Source organism: Leguminivora glycinivorella, chromosome 10, assembly GCF_023078275.1.
Source record: "Leguminivora glycinivorella isolate SPB_JAAS2020 chromosome 10, LegGlyc_1.1, whole genome shotgun sequence".
Lineage (NCBI taxonomy): Eukaryota > Metazoa > Arthropoda > Insecta > Lepidoptera > Tortricidae > Leguminivora > Leguminivora glycinivorella.
Window position 1 is genome coordinate 22,631,646 of NC_062980.1, and position 23,232 is coordinate 22,654,877.

The 23,232-nt window shown below is 36.7% G+C and overlaps 1 protein-coding gene across 1 annotated transcript in view; it reads left to right on the forward strand.

The window, feature by feature from the left end:
- Positions 1 to 23,152, forward strand: part of LOC125230723 (probable ATP-dependent DNA helicase HFM1) — a 54,314-nt gene extending 31,162 nt beyond the window's left edge. Inside the window, exons 14-22 of the mRNA XM_048135983.1 lie at positions 7,897 to 8,128; positions 16,730 to 16,872; positions 17,253 to 17,437; positions 17,714 to 17,811; positions 17,936 to 18,168; positions 18,598 to 18,833; positions 18,940 to 19,046; positions 19,126 to 22,264; positions 22,351 to 23,152. Coding sequence (XP_047991940.1) covers positions 7,897 to 8,128; positions 16,730 to 16,872; positions 17,253 to 17,437; positions 17,714 to 17,811; positions 17,936 to 18,168; positions 18,598 to 18,833; positions 18,940 to 19,046; positions 19,126 to 22,264; positions 22,351 to 23,152 — 5,175 coding nt within the window. The remainder of the gene's footprint in view (positions 1 to 7,896; positions 8,129 to 16,729; positions 16,873 to 17,252; positions 17,438 to 17,713; positions 17,812 to 17,935; positions 18,169 to 18,597; positions 18,834 to 18,939; positions 19,047 to 19,125; positions 22,265 to 22,350) is intronic.
- Positions 23,153 to 23,232: the final 80 nt, after the last annotated feature.

The following is a 23,232-nucleotide window of genomic DNA, read 5'->3' on the forward strand; positions in this document are numbered from 1 at the left end:
TGCACTTGTTCTTAGCAATGTTCTCTACCGCTGTATGTATATTTTTCGGGAGCCCTATCACTCTGGCGATTTGTATATCCATACCCTGCGTAAGCGCTGCCAAAAAATACATCCTGTGTGGCCAGAAAACCTGCCCGGAATGACAATCGTTACCGTTATTATAACGAACAAAACTGAAGATTTTTCCATTGAGTTCAACAGAGAAACATTCACATGTCGTTCACTACGGTGCAAACTATTAACATCTTGACTAGGCGCCCTTTATTAATATTTCGTTGGAAACATGAGCTTTTGTGCTTCGCGCGAAGCTATTATACTCATCACGAATCCTCGCGCAATGCACTTCATTCAAAGCTCTGAATTTGTACCATTGCGTTGTAAATTGGCGTAATTTTACAAATAACTGCAGCTTTGTTATTATTTTCTTTACGAGTGTATGTTTTGAGTTGATATTCAAATTTTACAGGCATCAAAGCCAAGTTTACTACCGATTAGGTCACACTAATTATCAAACCCTATATACAGACGGCAATTTATTATGTGTCTGCGGCCAGCAAAGCGTCCTATTTTGTCGCTTGCCATAATAACTTTTTCCCCTCACTAGCTCGGAAACACGTGTTTTGTCGTTTAATACCAGCGGGTAAAAACGCATTTTATTCACTAGTGGGTAAAGTAATTTTACCTTGAATAAAGTCAAATTAACTGCTTTAAAATTGATAAAAGTAGGTGAATCTAGTAATAAAGATGATTTACCACCTGTGGAACTACTGGAAGCAGTGATAAACGCATTTTTTGCGTTGTAGTTTCCTCGCCATAGTGAGGGGAAAAGTTTTGTGTTACACACGAGTGCAAATGTATTGGGTTGGTAAGAAAGTAATGAGCGAATCATAACCAATATTGTAATTTTTATTTAATTTATTATTTTAATCATTTATCAAAAATATAACGGCCTTCGTTATCTACTACTTGTCTCCATCGTTCTGGTAAAGAATGAATAGCATCGGCGAAGAAGTTCTTAGGTTTAGTTTAAAAAAACTCAGCTATGTACTGTCGTAGATGGGCTTGATCATCGAACTTTTTTTCATTCAAGGCATTGCTTAGCGATCTGAACAATGCGTAATCCGTAGGTGCCAAGTCTGGAGAGTACGGTGGATGAGGTATCACTTTCCAACCTAGCTCCAATAGCTTTAGCCGAGTCACTTTTGCAATGTGCGGTAACAGTCATTCCACTTGGTAGGAGTTCCCAGTGAATAATACCATGAATATCCCACCAAACGGACAGCATAACTTTTTTCGGGTGAGGCTCTGTTTTTGGTGCCTCTATTCCTTTTTCGTTTGGAGCTAGCCACTGACGTTTGCGTGTGTGATTTATATATAAGACCCATTTTTCATCTCCAGTCCAGTGATAAGATGGTCCAACCAGTTGAATGTGCGGCGAAAAGACAGAAGTTGTATGCAGATATCGGCACGGCGGTTTAGTTGATCTCTATCAAGTTCGTGCGGTATCCAAACACTGTATTTGTAGTTTTTTCCCAACTCGTGTACTTAAATGTGTTTCTATGGTGACATGAGAGCAGCCTAACTCGGTAGCAAGAGTACGACTCGTTAGCCTCGGATCTCCTTCAATTAAGGTTTTTAATTTGGCTACATCAATCTTCACCGGTCGACCAGACTTAGGTTGATCTGATAATGAAAAGTCGCCACTACGAAACCGCTGGAATCATCGTTTCGCCGTGGCCTCAGACACAACTTCAGGAGCAACACGCTGACATATATTACGCACTGCTTCGGCGGCTGAATGGCCAGACTGAAATTCATATAGTAAGCAATGCCTTACATGCACTTTTAATTCGTCCATTTTCTTCCTTATATTAGCTCGGCGACAGCTAGTGAATGACTGACGAGAAACTGTCCGACTCGCCCTTTATATACTTTCGACCATAGAAGATTCTAGAACTCTCTCAAAAATTTTATGTGGAATTCAATCGATCGCTCATTACTTTCTTACCAACCCAATATTTTACTTCTCGTGTATTGAAAAACTTGCAAGCTCAGGATTCTATTCTCGAACTATAGAATCCTTTCGCTTGCTCGTTTATCAATTCCACATTCGGCGTTAAAATACAACTTTGCACTCTTGTATAACAAATAACTATTAGATAGTGACTTATATCTATTTAAATTTCTATTTTATTTTCCGCACCAATAATTGTATGTTTCTGTTTGGCCCAATGGTTGACTGGTAGAGCTAGAGAATGCCTTAAGGCATTAAGTTCGCCATTTGTATTTTATGTTGTACAATATAAATAAAAATAAATAATTAACGTATTTTTATAGTATGACATTTGTATCTTTGAGAAACATTTGCAAACTCATATTTTTACACTTGACTGTATACGGGCAGGTATTTTCATGTCGCAACTACAACAATAATAATCATGTTTTTGGTATTCGAAGAAGCTACGTCTGCAAATTACAGCCTTATCGGCGTCATCGATCGTCAATTGTAATTTTATTATCCCAAGCCTTATTCCACCCGCTATGCCCATATAATGGCATATTTTAACTAAGCGATTTAATTTATTCACGGCGGTAACAGAGAATGGCAATAAATAAAGACGCATAAGATATAGTTTAAAATAGGCCCTTGAGGCATTGTGCCAAGGATACTGGCGACATTTCCTCGCTGTATGGTAATGCTGATACGTTGTGCGAGGAAGTCGCCAGCTCTTCGGTCACCAGTTACCTCAACCAGACACTTCGCGATATCTGTGAACAACTTGTTCGCACTGGAACCCCATGGACCTAGAGTTTCTACGCCGAAAGGTACAAAAAGGTATTCTTTGCCAAGACTTTTGTATTTATTACGTTTCAAAATTGAAATGAGAAATACTTACGTAGCTATTTTATTTCTGCCAGACCTTTCATTTTATTAGTAATTATTATTCCCTCGTCTTTGATCTACAATATGAGACAATCGTGATGAGACCGTGTTGGAAAGAGGTATTTGCTAAAATGTCAGATCTCTATTCAATAATCGTTTGAATTTAGTTAACGCTTGTTCACTAGTTACCTATTTAATTCAACCTAAGTAACCCGACAGAACAAAGTGGCTTGTTCTTGTGTTGGAGGCCAAAACTCAATTTAAGTTATCGCGCTAGCGAAAGTACCTAAGTAAATGGTATTATATATAATTATTTCTGTTTCTAATGTATTATAAATGAAGAGGCAGAATAAGTCTGCAAGGCATTTGTATTGATTTATGTCACTGCAAGATCACAATTTTCGTTTCTTTGAATTGGAATTGCTGAAAGTGGCACTGAAATTTGAGCAGTTTCATGTGCTCTGCTTCTTCTTTTGTAAATACAGGCAGCATGAGTTAGAGTACTAGGTACTACTACTTCCTACAATGTTGAGTCTCGTTCGTAACTAGAGGAAACTTTAGTACTCGGGGCAAGTAGTGTCATTGGGTTTTTTCATGGTTATCAATAAACCCTTCTATAACTTCTGAACATTATTTACCATATCTTTAACACATTTTTCTACTTATCGACTGTAATCTGTCAATTAGGACACCACAGACTAAACTATAAGTGCTAACTTTTCAGTGTTGGATACTCTATGGCAGTTCCAACTCAATTATAATAAGCTCATTATAGTTAAATAAATAAATAAATAAATATTATAGGACATTCTTACACAGATTGACTGAGGCCCACGGTAAGCTCAAGAAGGCTTGTGTTGTGGGTACTCAGACAACGATATATATAATATATAAATACTTATATACATAGAAAACATCTATGACTCAGGAACAAATATCTGTGCTCATCACACAAATAAATGCTCTTACCGGGATTCGAACCCGGGACCGTGGCGCAGCAGGCAGGGTCACTACTGACTTCGCCAGACCGGTCGTCAGTTGACTTTAGTTAACTGTAATAATTTCAAAAATAGAACTTCATACAATTTCTATACTAATTTGCGATACCTGGCAAATTTTCCTGCATCTGAAACACATTTTTTTTTATCTGTCGCGTTATCGGCCAATCAGAGACGGTTAATACAAACAATTGGTTGCTAGGTAATTCGATGTTGATACAACGGTGAACGACTCTATTAACATTAATTTTAACTTGTATGAATGATGATATTTCCGTCCATTGATGATGAAGATGATGACTCGTAGAAAAATTATTGTATACAATAGTGATATAATTAAGCTTTTCACTCTCGTACCGTTACTATTAGGCCACTCAGCAAGCTTCGTGGCCTAACCATGGTACTCGACTGAAAAGCTTTGTATTATATCACGATTGTATAAAATACTATTATAATAAATAAATATCAAGAAACTACATACCTATTTTATGATATGAATGACCAATGATGTAGGCAAATTATCATTTAATAATTATTTTCAATGTTCTTTAGATACTTTATTTAAATAATAATTATTAATAGCCACTTAAATTATTGTGGCATTATGTGTCTTTACGAATAATTGTCCAACAGTATTTTAAGCATGTAATAATTGTAAATACTTACTTTGAAAAACGTAGGTCCTCACGAGGAACCCATATGGATTTAATAGTGTATTTCTGTACCTATAGGTACTCCACGAAATTGAAACTAATATTCTATCGCACACAATATGAACGTATGTTACGAATAGACTAGCCAATATTATAGTTCCAATAGTTCCAAATTCCTGATGACTATATTTAAAAACTAAAGTGTCCTATAATCTTTCTAATTTCTAGACAGTTTGCCATTTGCCCATCTGACGCAATCTAACTCTAGGTAGTCAAGGTACACTCTTAGTATTAAATATGTACACGGACAAAGTGTCTAAAAATGTATATTTTACCTTAATTTATACATATACATACATATTTTAACACTTCATGCACTGTACCTAAAGTTGTACTAGAAGCATGACAGCATCAGGTCCACCTTGCCATTTTAATATTGCGAATTTTACATCTACATATTTTAGGCATTTTAAGTATTTACCTTATTGATCATAGGAGACGCTAGCGTTTATTACCGTAACTACAAGTTCATGGGTGTGAGTCGCATCGCCTACCAAGATCACAATAAACTGATTTATGCCGGCCAGTGTTACATGCGCTTTCTAACATCTTTCGTACACTGTATCATCACATGGATGATACAGTGGATTTTATTCTCAATCAATAGCTAGACTGGATAATTTATATAATGTTCTAATTTTATTTATTATGTAATTTTAAATGCATTTTGTTATATTTTCTTTTTAACTAGTTATAAGTATGTTGTGTGCCCTAGCAGGGCGTCATGGACTGACATTTATAATATTATAACATCTTGATTTAATGTACATGACCTTTACAACGAAATAAATGAATGAATGAATGAATAAAGTCATGTGACGAGAAAAGATTTACGAATGAATGTGGAAGGAAGTAACGGGAGAGGTAAACCGGTGAAAAGGTGGAAAGCAAGTGAATGATGAGATGACGAGCGATAGAGAGGTATGAAAGAGGAAGATCACAAATGACTGGCGAATGATGATGACGGTAAGATTTGCCAGCATGGAATATATTGTGCAGCCAAAGCGGCAATTATCCGATATCTAAAAAATATAAATCGCCCGGTCTCGCGATACAAAGAGAATACTCTGCAGAAGTGGGTAAGGTCAAAGTGGCATCGTTTGCGCCTCTCGAGGGTTTCGTACTGTTGCGACATGCGAAACAAACCTAACCTGAAACCTAGCTATCATTATTGCATCGTGAGCTGACGAATTTGAAAATACTTTTGAACCAAAACTATAGTATATTACCTACATAAAAAAAGTGCTATTCCAGATTAGAATCACGAATATCACGATGTATATACATAGAAGATATTCAATATCTTTTCTTACCATTTTTTATTGATCACTGTAATGAAATATAGGTATTAAATAATTGGAAATATGTATCCAACTTACGGGAGGACACTTAGTTTCTCTTATTCATTTCCTATTATGAACAGCTTAAGGTTCAAAATATAAATAAATAAAAAATCTAAATAAGATCAAATCATAAACTAGCTATTAAAAAGCAATAGAGTACCCCAGGTTCACGGTGTGTGAATCCAACACTGTGTCATCGACAAAGTCGGAATAACAATAACAATGCTCATGAGAGAATCGTGACCAATAACACGAACACATTGTTAACGGCAGATTTATTCAAGAAAAATAGAATTATTTATATTGGGGATTATATTTCAGTATTTTAGCCGCTTCCAACGCTCCTTCAACCGCAACTGGATGGACCACTTCCTTTTTCTGATTATTTTTGTTACAAAGACATTCTCCCGTCTTTGGTCCCACTCCCATATTCTGTCTCTTAAGCCTCTTCAATTGCTTCTCAATCATATTATTCTCCTGAAGCAATAATTCTCTCTCGCGCATTAAAGCACGTTTAGTCATTTCAGCTTTAGCTACGCGCTGCCACATTCTCGTCATTCCGCATGTAGTAGAAATAGCATTGATCACCAACGAATCATCTGAATGTTGCTTGCGAACAGTCTGTGTCGGGGAATGAGGTTGCTCCGTTCCATAAGGGAGAACCTTTTCCCGCTGCGTCTCGAATTTCCTGCATAAAGCCGCCATACGTAGAATTTTTTCGCCTTTCTTGTGAGCTGCGGAAAGCCATTCTAGAGTACTGTCTGAGGCGCTTACCAATACTGCTAATAGATTTGTGTCAAGGTTAACTCCATTGATCATACGCTGCTTCAGTTTATGGCAGGCGGCACGGTGTCTATCGCGCCTGTCTCTAAACACAGCTTGTTTTGTTCCTGATTCATATGCCGCTAACTCTGTTCGCAGGCGCTTCAACATACCATCGCTATTCGCTATTTTCTTACCTTGCGATGCGATCACATCAGCCATTGTATTCTCTTTGCGACGTAATTTACGAACTTGCTTCTGATTTTCAGCTGTTTCAGTTACATATGATTTAAGCACTGCCTTGTATTCATCCCACATATTATTATAATTGTTTTCTAAGTACGACCGTAAATTTTCTCTTATGTTTGCGAATTTTGTGCGCTCTTCGTCTTCCTTTACTAAGTTCTCTCCACGTTTCGTCCACGCTTGGGTGTCAGCCTCTTTGTGGGCAGTGTATAATAAAAGTTGCAAATGTGTTTCAGCGGTATTGTGATCTTTCATAATATCATCTGCCTCCTGCTCACCACTTTTTAGCAAATTTGTCGTATTAATGTTATTTTGCTTTGTCATCTCCTCTAATTCGGATAAGAATTTGTTGATCATAGTGTCTATGGTATCGCAGAAGCTTGCTACCGTGCGTTGGAACTGGTCATCAGCTACATTCATTAAGTTCATAATATGTGATATTTGATGATCTTTTTTATCGTAAGCTCGTTCGAAAGTGCGCCACATGACTTCCATATCTTTTCGGAACTCTGGTTCTTTTATCTTAGCCATGAGTTCTCTATATTGTTTGTCTAGAGCATCTCTGTTCTTTATTTGTGATGCGATCTCGCGCTGAAGTTCGATGTTTTTCATTTTCCTACGCTTTTCGGCCTCTGCCCTAAGTTTCGCTTCCTTCTTGGCTTCTTTTTTAGCTTTCTTCTCTTCTGGTGTCATACCCATTTTGATTTAGGTGTAGAAAATTAAAATGTGCTACAAAATTATTTAGGTTTGCCTCAACAAATAGCAAAAGACGAACTTGACAAATATGACAGTCGATTGTCAGTCGTAATTTCAAATTAAATGTCAATCATTTGAAAAAGGTTAAATAGTGCTAAGTTATACAGGTTGTTATATAGGTATCACCGCGCTACGCAATAAAGTCGAATCGTCATTATTGCAGCGTTTGTATAACCGTAAACTTTTCTTCACAGCCCCGTTACCAAGCGCTAGTTGGCGGCAGCGAGCCTCTTCAAAGCTATCTCCACAAGCGCCTGGCAGAAAACCTGAACAGTGAAGCGGCCCTGGGCACTGTCACAGATGTAGCCCAGTGCGTGGAGTGGCTTCGCTCGACATTTCTCTACGTCAGGGCAGCCAAAGATCCGAAGAGATACCTGGGGTTACCACCGGCAGCACCACAGCAACTTATTTTGAAGAAAATTGAAGGTAACCTTATAGTGACAGTATAGCAAAGAACTTGAACAGCGAAGGGGCCCTGAGCACTGTCACTTTGCTCAATATTTCTGTACGTCAGCGCAGCCAAGGATCCGAAGAGATACTTAGGGTTACCTCCGGCACCTCAGCAGCTTATTTTGAAGAAAATTGAAGGTATATAGACTTTGATTACTTTAGGCATAGTAAGAGAACCTGAACAGCGAAGCGGCCACGAAAAAGCCCTGGGTTGCAGATGTAGCCCAGTGGAGTGCTTCAATTTTACCTACTTTTTCGTAAGTATGTTAAATAAAAGTGACGACCGGTCTGGCGCAGTCGGTAGAGACCCTGCCTGCTACGCCGCGGTCCCGGGTTCGAATCCCGGTAAGGGCATTTATTTGTGTGATGAGCACAGATATTTGTTCCTGAGTCATGGATGTTTTCTATGTATATAAGTATTTATATATTATATATATCGTTGTCTGAGTACCTGCAACACAAGCCTTCTTGAGCTTACCGTGGGACTCAGTCAATCTGTGTAAGAATGTCCTATAATATTTATTTATTATTTATTTATTTATTTATTAAAAGTCTAAATAAATTCTTGCCCCCTTATTCATAAACGTACACTAAAGTTATCAAGCCGATAAAGTTCGTTTGTCCATGTCCGATGAATTGGTGTCATAGAAAGGAGAAACGAACTTCATCGGCTTGATAACTTTAGGGTACATTTATGAATAAGGGGGTATGGCCCTAATAAAGAGTTCAACGCGCCCGAAAAGTATACGTTTACATTCTACTTCTTTCTTTGGCCCGTTAATAAGTGTCACGAAGTTATAAAACTGGAAATAACCGTGATAGAACTGCAGCGAACATTTGGAGTCTAATTGGCTACTTCTGATTTGTGATACGACCAGATAATCACGGCTATTAAATGAAAGATATGCGAGATTAGCAGTTAGGTAGTGTTCACTGACACGTGAAGTGATGAAAATTAAGAGCAGTAATTAAATACTTAGATAAAGGCACATTGTAACGGACCACACAGTCCTCGGTTCAAATCATAAGATATATCTATAATAATTATGCTTAGAAACAAATGCATACAGAGATAAAAACTTAAAAATTGCAAATAAATAAAACGAAAACAACTTACATACGAAATGGAATTCCGACAAATTAAAAATAGAAATTCTCGGAATTAAAACCGGCACAATAGGCGTTTTAGGCACAATAGGCAAAACCGGCACAATAGGCGTTTTAGGCACAACTGGCACATCCGGCACATTAGGCACTATTTGCCATTTAACAACACAGCGCATGCGTTAAAATCGGGACAATAAAACTCAGAGCGCAGCGTCAGAGGGATCAGTCGGCTAGGGAACGTTGAGGTGCTCACTTCAGAAGAATTGGTGAAGTCATTCGACTAGGGAGCATTGAAGGGAACACATCAGTAGTTTAAGAAGGAAGCGGACTTGAGGCACGAGCATTGAGAGGTTGGAGACTGGCGAGAAGGTATCTTGGTAAATTAGACTTGAAGACTACAAGTAAGTGTCCAGATTGTTTATTTTGAATGTGTTTATATTTGTAATTTTAGATTAATGCTATTATCTGAAGGTGATAAATTTTAATATTGGTACTTATTCATTTCATATGAACAAGATATTCATGAATGTTATATTTATGTGGTAATTATTTAAAAACGTACAAATTTCAATTTATTTATTACATACAATTAACTCTAACGGTTAATTTGGAATATTATTGATTGAGATCTGAATATCTCTAATATGACTACTACATGAAACAAAATAGATACATAAAATATTACACATATTTACTTTATGTATATACACTTCTATTAGCTAGAATCTCTTTGGGTAATTAGAAGGATCTCCATACTATAGTCTCACTCCTAAGTAAAATAATTTTGCTATTCCAATGAAAGTAGGATTAATAACTTTATTTATTGTTCATAACATGTAAACTTTATTAGAGTCAAAGGATAACTTGTGGGAATTAATACTAATACTAAATACAAGGGAGGCATAGGACATCTATGGATGTTAGGATCCTGTCGCTATCAAGGAGAATCATTGATATAAAAATAAGATTGTTCACAAAAGTTGAATCATTGACTCTGGCCTCGAGATTGGCAGACTTTGGAATCATCATTCCATTTTCATAATATGGTTAACGATAACGTTGTCTGGGAAATCAAACAATTCTAGCATTGACTAGTGAAACACGATGTCAAGCAATGGACCACTATACTCGGAACGTGGGAAATTGCACGCATATAGAATTTATACTTTGGGATCTTGGACAACTTTCGATGGCTAAGGCCGAACCAAAATATATATATGGGATGGCGTGTGAGTCTGGGGATTTGTCGTTCGAAAGGCTAGATCAATGAAGTATTTGTCTTAGTATCAAAAGAAGGTCAATGAATAGGCCCAATAATGGGTATCAAAATAGATATTCTGTTTCCTTGATAGACCAGGGGTAGGCAGAGCAGTTTCTATCCTGACGGTAGAGGACTTGGTTGCAGAAACATCCCAAAACATATAAAATTATACTGGGATTAAAGGGTCCTTGATTAAATATTTGATATCTACTACTATGGTAGTACATTTTTAAGTAGTGCAAAGACACTTTACATCAGTTTACTTTTGTTCTAAGGATCCCATTTGTTCAATGTTTGATAAAACATAAATTGAATCAGCAACCTGGTTTGTCCATATGCTCGAGCGAGGTCCTTATAATAGGCTATATTATATTATACACCTATTATTCCTACGTATAAGGGACTCGTGGGTCGGAAACAATTAACCCCATTTTAAATAATGTCTTGTATATATTTTTAATAAATTTCCTGTATTTATATTCATTACACAATTTTACCTATCTCTCACACTCTTATCTCAACGCACTAAATTCTTTCACAAATGTCGTTCACTCTGCTTATTATACCTCAAGTGAATATATTACTGCCTTAGTTTTATCAACTTAAATTTAACCCTAATAGCAAGTTCCTGAAGGTAAAAAGAATCTGGATTGCTACACACAACTACGGGGTCCTTCCACTTACTAGACGATCACAGTATTTGTTTTAATGGCCAACTTTTAATAGTGTATTGTTTTAATTAGGGCTAACAATTTGGACTTAAGTTAGGTAATTTAGGGTGTATGTAATAAAGGGGTAGCGGGATGTTATAACATTCAGAGTGAATTTGATTGCAAACAATTCAAAGGGGCATATTTGCTTTTGTGTAATTGCGGTTTCGAGCATACGATATTTTATTTAAGTATACAGGTTGTACCTAAAACCAACGCCGAAATGAAAAGGACATCTCACATTAAGCGAATTTGACCATTTTAATTAAGGTCCTGTCACCCCTTTTCGTTTTGGCGATTTATTTTTTTGACATAAAATAAATAAAATAATAAATAAATAAATATTGAGGAGACCTTACACAGATCAACCTAGCCCCAAACTAAGTAAAGCTTGTACCTCTACTATGGGTGCTAGGCGACGATATAAATATTTATTTAGATAAATACATACTTGTATACGTAGAAAACATCCATGACTCAGGAACAGATATCTGTGCTCACACAAATAAATGCCCTAACCGGGATTCGAACCCAGGACCGCGGCTTAGCAGGCGGGGTCACTACCGACTGAACCAGACTATACCCATACCAAACACCATGTCTGTACTCAAAAATATATACCTCTCCATACAAGCATGCCCAAGCCCAATAGAGAACGGACTAGACCGGTCGTCAAAACATACGTAGTAAAATTGATCAGTGTCATAATCATAACGTCTTAAATGATTGCAGATGATGTGCAGGAATTAACAACCTGTATATGTTAGATGTTTATTAATACTTATTATGAAATTGATGAGGCTTTGTAATCAATGAATAGAATAACTTTAACATTTCCGGTATGTGAGTCAATTAAATTTATTATTTTTATTCATTTAATTGCTCTTAATAATACTAAACAATTTGCAAAGAGGATCCTCGTAACAAAAAATTTGTAATTCAAATTGATTATTGCACTATTTCTTTCTTCATAGGCTTTTTATTAACATAGGAGGCTTCTAGATGGTACTGCATGAGTGGCGCATTAAAATACAAGTAGGTACCTACTTAATTTAATCTTATGAACATATCAAAGATTAATATCTTTAAGATAGTGATTCTGAGTTTAAATAACCCAAAAATATTATAATCCCTAATAATAAAGCTTAGAATAAAATGAAACCGATCAAGTGCGTTTCAGTAGTTTTGATATGTGCAGTTCGAGCTCTTTCCGACGATACCCCACGACTTGACCCAGTAACTCGTCATTTATAGTTTGCCCCCCTTTCATTTTGGCCATTTTCTATAATTAATATTAATGTTTTTCCAAATTTCAAAACGATGGCATAAGTAGTTCTTGAGATATTTAGGAATGTGACAGACGGACCGACAGGTAGACGGACAGAGCGGCACCATAAGGGTTCCTTTTGTACCTTTTTGCTGCGTAACCCTAAAAAGTGGTAAAGTATACTGTCCTGGGGGAGACTTGAACTGACGGCCTCTGGATATTAAAAATATTAGTATCTATGAGTACCAGACTTTTATTATAGTAAAATCGCTGATACGAGTATGCTGAACAAAGTACTAAGCAGGAATCCGCTCCAGTTTAATGCAAACATTGTCGTGACCTCTCAGTTCCGGCTCATGATGAACGGCAACGCATCCTAAGGAATCTTAGCATTTGTCGACAGAGGAGTTTATTCCAATCGCTTACTGATAATGGCCTCTGATGAACAAAGGACTATAGACATTAGACATATGTTTTTAGAACATCCCTATTTCCCGCTTCTTTGATATGATGAACCGAACTACTTATTACCAATCAGGAATCCGCTCCAGTTTAACGTAAACATCGTCGTGACCTCTCCAAGTTCCGGCTCATGATGAATGGCAACGCATCCACAGGAATCTTAGGGAACGTACCCAAACTACGTGAGACGTTTAGGGGGGGGGGGGGGCATTTGTCGACGGAGCAGATTTCATTCCAATCGCTTACTGAGAATCGTCGGCCTGCTAGCTGATTGGATCAAATCCTAGAGCTGTTACAGCCGTTTTGTGTCGTGTTATGGCTACTTGGGCTGTAAACTTGTGAGTGGAAAATAAGCCGATTACCCTGCTCCAGCTGAGTTCTGGGTTACTTTGAATCAGAAGCCACAAACAAGTTACCCAGCAGGGTTCAGCACACGTCTTCTTCTAATTGTATTAATGACATAAAGACTGGTAGTCTATCTCAACATGCTCTCGCGACAATCATGTGCTAACCCTGCAGGCACCACATTAACAAAATATGTTTAAAATTTAACGAGTACGACATAATTAGGCCGTTTTCACATTATCCGATCCGATATCGGGTGTCGGACCGACATCCTACACCCGATAAACACTTCCGATAATGTCGGATGTCGGTCCGATAAAACGCATTGTTCCAAATCAATGGAGTATGATTTTGTATCAAAAAATATTTTAATTTTTTTTTTTATATTTAATAATTAAAAGCACTATATTTCAAATACTTTATTGTAAAATTAAAATAACGAGCATAAAAATACTCAAGAGTGGCAGGTAAAATAAATAATTTTACATTTAACTATATCTACTAAAAGATGAAAAAATTAGTATCCGCAATTCGGACCGATGAATTACAATCTTTTTTTTTTCAACAGAAATTCATCATTAACAGCTGTTTAATAGACGCCATTTTTGTCACGCACACTACTACAAACGTATACCTACATTATATACGCACACATACAAATATTATCGGCCGACGGCTGGCGGGGGGTCCGGCATGCCAAAAATGTCGGAAGCGTCCTGCCGATATCGGCAGTTCGATGGTGCCTCGGACAAAAACTGTTGTAGGAAAGTGCCATCTGCATTAAATCCGCAATTTTTGCGTTTTATATCGTTTTTTAGTAATAATGATCTATCAAATACATAAATAAAGACCTGGAAGCGCATAAATCTTACATTTTACATCCTTCCTACACCCGATATCGGATCGGATAATGTGAAAACGGCCTTACACACATATTTATTTATTTAGGTTTGCCAACAGGTGTAATACAAAGATATTTATACATTAAAGTTACTTATAAGATAAGCTTACTTGAGAATTCACCCGATTACAGGCAAACACGGCATGCATGTTTCAACATTTTTCTTAATCCTAAGTAGGAACTAAGTTTAAATGGAATTATACATCTAAATTAACTAAGTAAGTAGGTACAACTTGAAATATACCATTACCCCCTTATTTATAAACAATTATATACTTAACTACCTAGAGCAAGTTAGACTGGTCCGAAAATTAAAAGGCTAGAACTCTGTTGTGATAAGAATAGTTGATTGAAGACGCACGCGATGCATAGACGTAAGTGATAGTTGATATGCGATTTTGTCGACAAAATAACGGATTTGTTTTTTCATATAGATGCCGTGAATGAAAAAAAAAAGTAAAGTAAAAAGGTATTTTTGTACACACAAAAAAAACTTAAACAGAAATTGAGTTATCTGGTCTTACAACTAAGTGACAGTTATGTAGGTACATTTAGGCATTATCATTAGGATTTGCTGGTTCCTACACTAGGCAAAGCCGGTCTCGTAGGTAACCGTTTCAGACATGATATTCCATTGACATGATTGATGAATAATTCAATTTTGTTCGGTTTATAATATTACAACATTCAAACCTTCCGAAAAGAACGTCCGAAGTTACCGCTTCCCGGCTGAAACAAAAATATACACAATCAAGAAAGCCTCAAATGTTTGTTCACCTCGGCTCCGCCTCGGTCGACGATTACGTGAGATATGTGCCGCATGTCTTCATTTACACATTTGTTACAGTAATCTGTCGATCGAATATTTTCTTCTTTCTAAATTTACCTATGAAGCAACAAGTATTCGATCGACATATGCATTCAATGGAATAATCAGATGACATCAATCTCGTTCGCTTACCTTTTGCGGCATACCTTGTTATGGCCTGCCCTTTACTTGAGGTATTTCTGCGACTCTATTCAATAGACATTTGTCTCTACTTGCTTCTAATAAAACTTCAGATTTATCCAGAACCTTCTTATTCATTTTCTAGTTCCTTAACAATTAGCCAAATATAGCGAGCGTTTCTTTTTTTGGCATTTTTTTAAGGTTAGTTGTAGGCTCAAAGAGCGCTTTCTATATCAGTGGGAGACAAAAATGTCCGAGTATTTCCATACCTTTTTGTTACTTTCCTCTTATGTTGCCCCATACAAAATGTATGGAAAGTGGTAACAAAATTAGAAAAATCGTATTAAAACACTATTTTTTTTAGGATTGTAAATAGTTCTTTATGTGACTAGTACATAATGAGAGGCATTAAAAACGAGTGTTGTTTTATGAAACGAGCCAATAGGCGAATTTTATAATAATATGTAAGATAACACCAGCGTGTTTGAATGCATAATAATATTAATAATGTACAGTTGCATACAGTCATAACTTTAGGTATCTACAATGACTCTTAGTTACCCAATGGCCTATATCTCTATTATCTACCTCTACTCATACTATTATGCTTCTGCCGGGGATTAAGGTTGCCAAAACTCAACTAGGGTACATGTAAAAACTTTTGGTTACTTTGCAGTCGTCATTGTTTTCCATCGAAGTATCATAAAAAAAGCTATAATCTCAGATCTTGCAATTATGGTTGACCACACACGATTCTATACGCTTTACGAATCATTTCTGAAGACGCTACCATAATGAGGCATAGCTCTTAATAGTTTATAAATAATGCTGATCATCTTCGCTCTTCTAGGTCGCAATATTAACGTAATGCTGGTATTTTTCCATATTAGTCATGTTCGGTTTGACTCCTGACCTGCCGTACGCTTATATGATTATCGAAGGACTTGGATAGGACCAATATTCACATTGCCTCTTAAATACCTACTTAAGGTCATTTGCATCACCTACAGTTTCTACAAATTCCTACATTTAAAAAAATGCGACAGACGGTTTGGTGCACCCGTCTTAAACCAATAAGCAATGAAAATGTGACAAAAAGGCTAACAGAGTTATTTCAATGAATAATAGTTATTTGTTATACAAGGGGGCAAAGTTGTATTTTAACGCCGAGTGTGGAATTGAAAAACGAGCAAGTGAAAGGATTCTATAGTTGAACCACGAGCGAAGCGAGTGGTTCGAGAATAGAATCCTGAACTTGCGAGTTTTTTAACACACGAGAAGTAAAATACATTTGCACCCGAGTGTAACACAAAACTTTTCCCCTCACTATAGCGAGGAAACTACAACGCAAAAAATGCGTTTATCACTGCTTCCAGTAGTTCCACAGGTGGTAAATCATCTTCATTACTAGATTCACCTACTTTTATCAATTTTAAAGCAGTTAATTTGACTTTATTCAAGGTCAAATTACTTTACCCACTAGTGGATAAAATGCGTTTTTACCCGCTGTTATTGAAGGACAAAACACGTGTTTCTGAGCTAGTGAGGGGAAAATGAAATTAATAATTGTTTCAGAACTATGCGTGAAAGCCATGAACAGTCTGGCGAGCTCTGGCATGATAACTATGGATGAGGCCAGTTGCATAGAGTCCACTGAAGCTGGTCGCTTGATGTCCCTCTTCTATATGGACGTGGAAACAATGAAGAATATTATGAAGGTAAGAGCATGCTATCGATAGCCAAAGAGTTATATTGAAAGGGCGGTTGATAACCAGTCACCACACGGAAGATATACTCTCGGGGGCCGATTATTGAATCTCGGCCATTCGGTTTCGTGAAATTCATTCAATAATATCTCCACTACTAGCGATTTAAATTCTACTTTCGGAATAAAAAACGAGTGGTCATATTACCACTAGTTTTAAAATTACTAGCCGGCCTTTTTCAAAAATAGCATTACGTCGTTTTCCACAGACTTTCGAACGACGAATTCGTGCGTTCGGTATTCAAAAATCGATCCCTCGGTCTTTGTTTTAGTGTGAGAATGATAGGGAACAAAGAACAAAGCTTTGGCCGTAATTAATTCCTTTTTCTGCAGATCGAAGGCTCAGAAACTCTCGAGCGCCTGCTATGGATCGTATGTGAGAGCCACGAACTAGCGGATATGCATCTCCGCGTAGATGAGCGGAGGTGCCTTAATCTTCTCAACAGGAACAACAAAGCAGCAACCATCAGATTTCCTATGAAGGGGAAAATAAGTACTAGGCAGATGAAGCTGAATTGGTAAGAACTTTAAGTATGAGTTAAAGTACTACCACATGGGCAGGTACCAACAAAAAAATGCTCACCCAACCGAACCGCTCTGTGTGGACAAGGCAATTGGCTTAAGCGCCCTAAGGTGCTCTAGACTAACCTTTACGGTGCTATCCATCACGATTTCTCGACTAGGTCATTTATATGCAAATAAAGACTAGACGTATCTCCCTTGCTGTGTTTGATTCTTAAAGTTATAAATGACTTTTTTACCCCAAACAATAATGTTTTATGGAAATATTGCAGCATCATCCAAGCGACTTTAGGATGTCTACCCATCCCTGAACCAGCGTTGAACCAAGAAGCTATAAAGGTCATGAGAACAGCATCCAGGGTTTGCAAATGTCAGTATTATAGGTCGTAAAATGTACCTCATAGTGTCTGACTGAAATATAATGTGACAAAGTTTTATTTAGAGTCTTCATTGATTTTCGTACCTTGTCAAGAAAAAATATTTTAACTCCTCAGGTTTAGTGAAATACGTAACTCGCCCAGAACTGCCTCCAACACCTCAAACCTTCTCAGCCGTGTTGAACTCAATCACCTTATCCAAATGCATCGAGGCACACCTGTGGGAGAATTCTCCTTACGTCAGCAAACAGCTGAAGGGTATTGGGCCTACGTTCAGTACGTTGTTGGCCAGCGCTGGGGTGACTAGCTTCATGCTGTTAGAAGAGAGTCATCCGAGGGACTTGGAAAGGGTAAGATCATTGTTTCAGTCCCTAGGCTTTAAAATTTTCACAATGACTGTCTTCGTACAGACGAATCAAATTGAATCATCCAAAAATATTGAGGAGCCTGTGGCAGTTATCTCCATCCAGCAAACATCTAAATGGGATTTGGCCTATGTTCAAAACAGTATAATGCTACTAGCTAGTGAGGTTATAAGCTTTCATGCGGTTAGCAGAAAGTCCTATTGACTAGAAGAATCCTATTGACTGGATGACTGGTAATATAACTAAGGATTTTTAAACTTACTATTTACTCTTTCTTGCTTGGTGCAGAGACAAGTAACCTCTTAGTTCTCTGCAGCTAACTGTACTTAAAAATCAATCGCATCAGTATCGCTAGAGTTTATACTTGTGGATTTCTGAAAGCATAGGCAGCATTAAATATATATCCTTTTCCAGATAATGAACAAAGGTCCACCAGCCGGAAACGTAATACGGAAGCAAGTCAGCCTCCTACCGAAGTATCAATTGACTGTAACACCAATCGACGCCCGATCAGTAAACGTTCAACTGATGTTGCTGAACCATAACCATCTGTCTGAGAACATGGACCAACTTACTGCAGGAAACAGCCACAAGAGTTACTTGATCGTTGGGGATTCAGAGAATCATTTGTTGTTGCTGACTCAGTTCTCGTAAGTCCCTGAACCACGTGAATCTGTCTAAAAACATAGAAGCAGGGACTGCTGACTCTTCATCATAGCTGACACTGGCTAAGTTGTGTTTTGTTTTTTATTTCAGAGATAAGGACTTCATAAGCATCTATGATGGAACAATGAAACACGAAGTTACAAGAAAACTTCAGAGTGAACACAAAATACTGATCCACTGCGTGAGTTCAGTGATTGGTAAGAAATAATAGTTTATGTAAAGTGCACCAATGTAATTTTCATTTAACCTAATAATGACTAGATGTATTTCTTACAGTTGGCATCGATGTGCAAGCTGATTATTTATTCCTCGATTTGGAACCTCAACTTCCACGTGACCATGCTCCTTGGTCTAATTCAAACACAACCAGGCCAAACATTGCAACAAAGCAAACGGCCATAACAGATGCCTACAAAGAAAGAAAGCGGAAGAACGATTCTGACATTACGCAATGTAAAGAAAAAAAGAAACGAGAATATACTTTGACACAAAAACTCAAAGCGCTAAAAGAGTCATTCAGTAAAACATCAACGACATTAAAAACAGATATATATAAATCAGTAGAAATGTCGAACAAAGTTATACATGGCTTGTTAGACGGCAGAAATAGACCCCGATATCCAGAAAACGACCAAGCAATAATGGAAGCACCCGATGAAGTTCCTACAGTTGATCCCACAAAAGGCATCATTGACAGGTCAGATTGTATTAGGCCTAGTTATTCAGAGAATAATACAGTAACAGAGTGTCCAACTGTAGATCTGACTGAAAATGTACTAGACGAAACATTTGAAGAAATAACTATTAATGACAACGACGACTACATAGACGATTTAATGAGCAAGATAGAGTTAGAAATGTCAAAAAAATACCCTATTTCTAACAATATGGTGTATGTGTCTGATAGTAATCTTCCGGCGAAAGCTAATGTACATTTGAATGCGACACCAATACGAGAATCTCAAAGAGTAGAAACAAAATATAGGAATCCGAATAACATACAACATGCGGCAAATAAATCTAACCTAACTGGTAGAGATATGAATAAACGTAAAAACTTAAAGTCCAATTTCAGTTTCATGGATGTAATAGAAAAGAAAGCTAAAACTGCTGAAGACAGCGTGGAACAAAATATGAATAAAAGCTCTGATAGTGGATTCTCAGATGAAATTAAATCGCAAATAAATAAATTCTTACAGCGGGCACAAAATAGAAATAAACCTAAAATTCAAGTTATTGATCACCTGCTTGATAATTCAATGGCTGAAGAACTACCCGAAGTATTTGTCGACGGTTGTAGAAAAGACACTACTAACAACGCTGCTGACAACAAAACAAACTGCGAGGTAAAATGTGGTGAAATCGAAAACCAGGCAAAAGTTATGCTGCATGACTTTGATACATATGAACAACCTGAAGCAAAAAATGGACATGAGTTACTTGACAATTCAATGCCTGAAGTACTTCCAGAAGTATTTGGCGATGGTTATAGGAAAGAGATTAATAACACTACTTGCATCAAGACAAACAACGGAATACAATGTGGCGAAAACTTAAACCAAGCTGATTCATTGAAAGAACTTGATATACATGTTAAAAAGCATGATTTTGATAATGATAAACAAGATAATACTGGCATTGCTTGCAGTAAAGCAAATGACGGAGAGGAACGTGCTAAAATTGAAAGTCAAGACCAAGCTATGTTGCAAGACAAAGATAAATATGAACTGCCAATTGTATTACATGAAAACCATGACTTTGATGAAAATCCCGACATGATAGAAGTTAATTTAAAGATAGGACAAACTGTAGAATCCACAACATATAAACAAAAACTTGATGAAAACTTTGACACTAGAATTGACAGCAGGGATATGAGTGACAAACAACGAGAAGTCGGCAAACTTAACGATAGTAATAATTTTACTGCAAAACAAACTGTACCGCTAAATACCAATTTGACACATAATCTAATTATAAACCAAAGTGATTTCTCAGAAAACTTTTCGAGGGTTCCTAGTATACAAGTTAATCCATGGCTCACCTCAAATATGACTGAATCAAAAGAAGTGCATTTAAAGTTGGATAAAGTAAATACTAAAACTATGGCAGCTGTAGCACTCAACCAAAATGTAATAACTCAACGATACACTGATAGAAATGACTTTAATCAAAAAAGTAGGATAGCATATGACAATATGGACCAACAAGAAAATAATTCAATTGAACGAAGTAAAGGTTATGATCAAACCCGTGACATGGTTATGCCGTTAAATACAACTTTGGCACTCAATCAATTTACAGAAAATGACAATAATCCTGTGAACATTAGTCCAAACAACAGGAAAATTATTCTAAATGAACAATTAACAATGAAGGCATTGGACACCATAAACAACCCAAAAACTGATGTTCGCTTGGCAGAAATTGGTAACCATTTGGACAGTTTTCAATCGAAAAGTCTGAATAAGTCTGAGAAAATAATTAAGAACAGTAATAAATTCAATATGCAGAATAATCAAAGCATAAATAATCCGAACCAGATGGTTAATTACAACCAAACTCCACCGCCGATCAGTACTTGTAACACATCTAACGAAAATCTAAGTACATTAGAGACGTTTGCCAAACGAAGTAACACCAATAATGCTCTGATAACATATAATCACAATGTAGAAAATGGTGCCCAGAGCTATAGTCGGCGACCAACCAAGTTCAAATCATTTATACCGCATTCTAATCATCACAATACTATATATGGTCAAAATATCGACGATCTCCTTATCCATAAACTGATGAGCAAAAATAATCATCAAAGTGATATACCAGACCTCCATGAAAATGGTACCAATGTGGTTTTAACAAACCAAATGGGGGCGATTGATTACAATGCTTCAAATATAGCTACTAAAAATTCTTGTCCTCCGGATACAAAACATCTTAAAAAAGAAAAGCATGCAAATTCTAACAATCAAAACGAAACATACTTTAAACGATTCTCTTACACTGCTACAAAGGTAGATGTCTGCACAAAGAAATATGCACCCGACCACGAACTCAGAATTACGCGGAAATTAAAGGTAGATGTAGATGTAACGGAAGTATTGAAACAGGACAAAACCAATCACACAAATGAAGGGTGTAATGGTAATACAAATAAAGATCACAATGAACTCAATGACACAGAAACAAAACCAAGACAAAACATTAACACTGAAAATGTTTGCGAAAAGATGTTTGTAGAAGATATTATTGCTAATGAAAACGCAGACCTAATCAACATACCTGTTCCAATTGAAAATAGTGATGCAGGAAAAAGTACACAAGAAAGTATCGACGTTAAACCAAAGCAGTCAGCTGCAGCAACAAATAACAGTATAGGAAATATTTTGCAAAAATACAAGAACATGTTAGTGTAAGTACCTACAAGTGAAGTTTATATTTTCCATAATGTATCGTTGTTTGTTATCAAACCTAACACACTCATTTTTCTTTTTTCAGAAAACCCGAAAAATATACACCGTCTTTTAACAATATTAATAAGAAACCAGACATTCACAGCGCTGCAACTGTTGAGCATACCGTGCCCAAATCCAAAAAACCATTTAAAATTAGCGAAATTAATACTGTAGAAATGCCTTTATCACTTGATTTGACAAACACCAATAAACCCGTTGTTAGCAGTCAGATAGAACCCGTCGTAACAGCGAAAAGAGTCAAAGATGAATCTAAAGAGTATCTAGAATTGTATAAACCAGAAAATGTCAATGTGACTCCTAAAATTAACTACAATAACCAAACAGCTGACTATGAGAAATCCTTTGAATCGCCTGTCTCGGTCCACAGTTTAAAACTAGACGTAATAGAAGACATAAAGGATGAAAATGTATTTAACCTAAAACAAGATATGAAAGACGAAAGCATGTTTAATCCAAAATTACTGTTACAATACTGTACTGAAACTAATGAAGGCACTGAAATAATCGCTCCACCAGCAGGTTTTAGTGATAATGATTATGCGCCTGTCTATTCCCCAATAGCGAGTCAAGAAGTTAAAGAATTATACAACAGTGATGATCAGATTGAAAATAAAGAAGACTTTAATAACGTTGCCTTAGAATCAGATTTGCAATATTCGCCTAAAGAAATGGAAACATGGTGTTTATCCAGAGATGACGAATATGAGACGCCATTGCAATCGGCTCCTTGGGTCATTTCACAAAGACCACATACTAATTTCGGTACACGGCGCGATAAGTTGTGTCAGTTCAAGTTTGTAAGGAAAAAGACGTATAAGCCTTAATTAAACTGACTGGACAAATTTTAAATAAAATTTCTTTTAATTATTATTTGTGTTTTTCTTTTAGCAATTATATTATCGTT